Below are 5,875 nucleotides of genomic sequence, written 5' to 3'. Positions count from 1 at the left end.
CGATTGGCTTGCTAGCCGTATAAGAGGCTTGAGCGGTTTCCGCCCAAGTTGGAGGACTCCACAACCATCTCATGGAGGAGGAGGACTTCACGTCTCGTGAAGAACTCTAAGTGCTGCAGAGCCTAATGGACCCAGCGTGCGCCTTAAGAAGGCTATAGGGGTCTGATCAACCTCTGGCCTCTCCCCATCGCCGAGCGCGATCCCTCGATGAACCCCTTCCCTGCGCGCTTGTTCCACGGAGCCTAGCAAGCTTCGTGAGTGTGTGTATCCAGAGCTCTGTCCGAGTTATTTCAAGAGGCTCGAGTTTTCTGCGGGTCTTGTTCGAGTTCGTGTTGTGGAGCCTAGCCAACTCCATGTGTCTGTCTGTAACTGCAACGCAAGCAAGTTTTCCTGCCTGCACCGCGACCATCTACAGTGTAAGTAAAATAATCTTTAATCAACCGCTACGTGTCCGTGCCTAATTCTAGTCCACCGGCCTGCATTCCCCGACCTGCGTGCCAGGGCTGCTGGCCACAGCCTGCACCGCGCGCCCCCGAAGGCCTCAGACTGCTCCCGGCCCACACAACAAGCAGCAAAGGTGACCAATCCCTGATTGCTTCAGTCCTTGTGCTACAGTCTGCTGCTGTCTTCTCTGGAGCTCCTTTCCCCTTTGAAGCTGGCTCCAGACTGTCCTCTGCCTCAGAAGTCTGGCCTATATGGCAGCTAAGCTCTGTCCCTTTCAGCTAATGTGCAAAACAGGGTTGTTTGTTAAGGCACTGAGCCCTTTTTCCACCCTCATCTTCAGTAACTGGGTAGGGGCCCTGTTATATATCTTGCTTGGTTCTGTCTCATCCTATTGCTGATCCTTCCAGGTCAGTGTTTGCAAGGCAACTGTTAGAAAACAGCATGTGGCTTGTCTATTCAGTACCTGTTCTTTGCATTAAAAGCAAATTTCAATCTCAAGCTGCAATTAATTGAGTGACTACAGCAACTAATTCAGTTTAAATAGCAAAGCAGTTAATATATTCCGTGCAGTAGCAAATAAATTAAGTCCTTTATGTAGTACACAGTGGGGGCATCTACACAAGACACTTTACTGTGGAGTTGACTAATTAGTTCTGTAGTAAAGCGTAACCGTCTACACATGAGGAGCTATTAGGCCGGAGAAAAATAATTAACTCTGCTATAGGTTAATACTGTTGGACACAAGTACTATTCTATAGCAGAATTATTTAGTGAGTCCCAAAGTACATGTAGATGGTGACCGGGGCTGGCTGGGTCCTATAGTGTGGGGGCTGCCTGCCAACCATCCCCACACTGGAGCACCGTCATGCTCCAGCCAGCCTCTCTGCAGCATGTTGAACCAGGGCCCTCCCTCCCCCGCTCTTTCAGTCCTCCTACCAGCTAGGGCTGTGTTGCCCTGGCTCACCATGTTATGGTCCCAGGGACGTGTAAACGCCGTGCCTGGGAGCAATACACTCCAGCACAAACTGCAAACTATGCCAGAGCGTATTGTGTCACACTAGTTTCATGTGTGGATGCACCTACTAACCATGTGAAAGAGATTAAAACAACTGAAAATCTCCCAATCTATTTAATTCTTTTTTATCATTGTTAAAACTGAGTGGAAGTACAAATGATATACTTAAACACAGCTGAAACATTGTGCTATGAAATATATCAGTAAAATTTTAAGTCTAGCTCTCATGCCATTTACTCATGATACTTTAACCTCTAATGCTTTTGAGTTAAAATCAATTAAGACCACAGCTTTATAGGCTTATTCAAAGCAGATTAAGTATCTATCAATATGTATACCATTTGAATATCTGGTGGCCCCTACATGTGCTCCTATGGTGCCGTTGTGATGCACCATCATTTAGTACTTCTGTTACTGTACCGTGCCAGAGGCACATGGTTATTTTTAGTGCCTACGTCACCGTAGCGACTTGCTATACTGAGGGAACACATCACTGTGGCAACGTAGCTGCGGCATCACGGTTTGTGCCCACCGACACTATGTCGCCATAGTGCATTGCTATGGCAATGTAGCATCACATGTAGATTCACCCAGTATCTCTCAAGAATAAGACTGTCATGAGAATCATGAGAGTCAAGCAAACCATGGAGTTTCTGGCACTTCTTCCATTAACACTCAAAACTACAACATGCTTTCTTGTGGTGTTTTAATAGTTTTAGATGGAAGCCAAAAATACATAAAATGAAAAAAATATATTGCCCCTCCAGCTGAATATTTCAGCCCTACTTAAACATTCTTGCTGGAATAAGAAATGAAGTAAATACTAAAGGATCTTAGGAGTACGTGAGATGTAATATTTTATATTTTTCATGTTTGTAGTACCCGGTGAGACACAGTGAATGAGGAATAGAAGTGCTGTATCTCTAACTGCTTCCATGGTGGATCTTAATGAACTATCAATGCTACACTGAACAAGCTATTGAATAAGACTGTGCTATTGGTTTTATCAAAGCTGGTAATATTCAGCACAAAGGTCTTACTATATTACTTGCTTCTGTATCATATTAATTGCTTTCTTATCATATTAGCCAACTCTCCTTTTCCTAATACCATATGAAAGTCAATAATATGTTAAAAAGCTGATAATACTTTAAGACTTATTAGCAACTTCCATGAGATTAGTGTATTTCATTTTCATGTACATGGAAAAGCTCTCAGATCATATGCAGTAAAGTACCTTTTATATTATATTAGTTGAAATGAAATTCATTAAGACAAAAGGGAAGCAAACAATATAATACAAAAGATTCATTGTGCAAGTAACTTTCTAAATATACATTTTTATGTTTTGCTACAGTAGATCATAGATCAATTGTTTTCTACTGGCAATGTGCCCTCATATCATTAAAAGAGCAGATACATGAACAAGTTCCATTTAGCAATACTGCAATGGGCACTCCAATTTTCTTCTCTCCACAGACTGACTACTACATTAATTCAATTATCTGGAATGCAATGATCATGCACAGGTGAGATAACTGTAGTAGCAGGAGACCAGACCGTTCAGCTCTTTAGCATCATCTGCAGATTGCTACCCTTTGGGAATCCATGACTAGTTTAGCAAGAGGGTCTATACTTTCTATGTATGCTCTCCTTAGTATTTGGAAAAGAAATGGGGCTCCTGCTTGCCCTTCAGATTTAGACCCAAAAATAGCTTTAGGGATGGGTTCGTCATATGGATAAAAAGAATAGTCTAAGCTAATACAGTAAATATTAAAAAATATACAAGAATTCTGGGAAAAAGCAAATTATGATACCTCAACTTTTGGGAAATTAGAAGAAAACTGACCAGCAAATAGGTTACCCCATAGCTGCCTACATCATTTTGTGAAGCAGCTTCTACTCATCCCTGTCAGTCACAGGATATAATGTGCACAGGTCTATCCTAGTATGGTAATTCCCTTTTTGTTTAATGAAGGCTAGCTACCATGGCACAGCTGCCCTTATAGATGCTATTATTCTGCTCTAAGACTGTCCTTGTTTGATTTACCTTAATCCCCTTTAGAAAAAAATACTCTTATTGTGAAGCAAGAGTGTCTACCTGGGGAGCTACTGTAAAATACCTCTTGTTTTTTTCTTGTGTACACCAAAATGTTTGAAATGACGCTCCTGTATAGACAAGCCTGTGGTCAATATACATTTTTTTCAAATCTAGAGCCCAGAGTGTTACCAACAGTTTGTTGCCATTAAGAACAATAAGAGATTTAGTAGCAGGGGCTACTATGTATGGGGCTGCTACTTCCTTCTGCTTAGATACAGAATGAACAAGTAGATCAGAGCATAATCAGAGTCTTTGCTTTGCCAGCTGTATAGAGTGAGCACAGCAGAATTGTCCTAGCACACAATGTGAAGTAATTATTGCTATGTCCAGGGCCAACAAATAACTTAGCTTCTTTCTTGAGCAAGATGGGAAAACAAGGAGAAAACTGTGATTTTCACAGTCATATTCTGGTCTCTGACCTGTTCCTAAGTAGCGTGTTATGCACACAACCCATTTCTTAAGTCTGGTGGCAAAACCTCACTACTGTCCTAAGGATTTTTTTCCTGCAACTTCTAAATAGTATCAGAGGAACAACACTGAAAGTCAAGTTACAGGCTTGGCAATTGTGACAATGACCCATGATCTAACTTTATAGCTTCTAAATTTGTATCATTTCTTTTTTTAGTCTTCCATGTTCACAGAACTTCTCTCTAACACACTTTTTTCCTCCAGACTATATTTAGCACAGGACAGATAAATCTTTACAGGTAGGAAACCGTTTATGATTCTCTCTCCCTTGCTACCTAACATTTGTGTATAAGTAAAATACAAGTTGGCAGAAACACACAATTCTTATGTGTGACATGCACTATAAACAGTGCCAAAAAACTAAACCTTAGCATCTAAAGCATAAAAAAGCTTATAATGCCTCTTCTGTCTCCAGGTGAACTGTGCCTGTTTACACTGGCTTTAAATGTCTTTTCTCTTCTTACCAAACAGTATACCTTAAATAGAAAACACTCCAGGAAATGACTTTCCCATTCAATTAAATTTCTTCCCTATTGCCAGTCTGCTGCTTCTACAGTTATAAAATCTGGAGATTAGAAAACAAACAAACTAAACCCCTTCTTTTTCTCTCTCTGATTTCTCCAAATCCTAGCACTATCATTCCTCAGACTCTCAGGTACAGCAAGCAGATTTCCCTGCTCACCCCCTCCACACACACACTCACAAACATTATTTTATGGAAAATAAGCATGCAGAATCAAAGAATAATGATACATATTCTTTCTACTCTGGTCTAGAAATATTTATCATGCATATAAGCTGTAAGGACATCCATTAAATTAACCTGGGTGGTTTATTCTGATTCTATATAAAGGTAATATAAACTTGTAGCTCAAGAATTATCTTTAAAATTTGATTTTTTTTTTAAATATTGAAAACAAATTTGAACCTTTGTTACCAGTTGTTTTAAATTGTTAATCAATAGAAGACTAAAACTTACTCTGCTGTACATTTATGAGAACATCCCTGTTTAGGAAACCACTGAAACAGACATAAGGTGGAAGACAGGGTAGAGGGGCACCATCCTCCAGGCACATGGAACAGAGTAAGGGCAGCAGGATTGCTGCTGGTGCCTGATGATCATTGCCAAGAACCAAATTAGCCCTTTCCTGGCAGCTGCTGCTGATTGTTGCCAAGAACCATATTAACCCTTTCCTTTCCTGTGGCTGCTGCTGAACTCAGGGCTTTGTATTCCTTCCCTGCCATATAAAACTGCCATGGTTGCAAAACCACTTGGCAATGACACACGTGTCTCTGCAGTGTCCTGCCCCTGCTCCATTTCACACAGCTGGAGTCCAGTCTTTCTGCCTCCATTTCAGAGCTCAAGGGAGCGAATTATATGAGGTACACCTCAGGTGGAGGTGGGAGGGTGTTGGAATCAGAGCAGTAGTTGAGGAGGGAAGGGGACTTCACTTGCAGCATGCCTGCCAAAAAGGCTGGTGATCATTGTTCTTTACAATGCCAATTATGCAGTCTAAGAACTTGTCCTCATTGAAATATCTAGCTTGAGTTAGTGAACTCTGAAAATCTAGTCAGCCTATACTATTAATTAAATCTCTTTGTATAGTGCAAGTGTCATCTTGCAGTGTGGTTCCTTCGCACTCAAATTAGGCTGGATGTCACATATCCCAGGAGAATGTCCTAAACACTGGGCTCAAGACCTGGTCTCTGTCTTGCTCTCTGAATCTTTCCTGTGGGAGTTGTTCCACTTTGTGTAACTAATTACTGATGAAGCCACAGGAAAAAAAAAAGACTGTGCCTCTGCATTCTAGTTATGAAGGCATTCCATTTGTGATAAGGAAAACCAA

At 41.1% G+C, this 5,875-nt stretch overlaps 1 protein-coding gene across 1 annotated transcript in view; it reads right to left on the bottom strand.

Moving 5' to 3' along the window:
• LOC102388516 (protocadherin-9-like) overlaps positions 1-5,107 on the bottom strand; it is a 143,071-nt gene extending 137,964 nt beyond the window's left edge. Inside the window, exon 1 of the mRNA XM_006023871.1 lies at positions 5,008-5,107. Coding sequence (XP_006023933.1) covers positions 5,008-5,104 — 97 coding nt within the window. The 5' untranslated portion in view covers positions 5,105-5,107. The remainder of the gene's footprint in view (positions 1-5,007) is intronic.
• Positions 5,108-5,875: the final 768 nt, after the last annotated feature.

Source organism: Alligator sinensis, unplaced genomic scaffold (genome assembly GCF_000455745.1).
Source record: "Alligator sinensis unplaced genomic scaffold, ASM45574v1 scaffold33_1, whole genome shotgun sequence".
In the NCBI taxonomy this organism is placed as follows: domain Eukaryota; kingdom Metazoa; phylum Chordata; order Crocodylia; family Alligatoridae; genus Alligator; species Alligator sinensis.
Note: the sequence above shows the minus strand (reverse complement) of the source record. Positions and strands in the feature narration are given on the sequence as shown.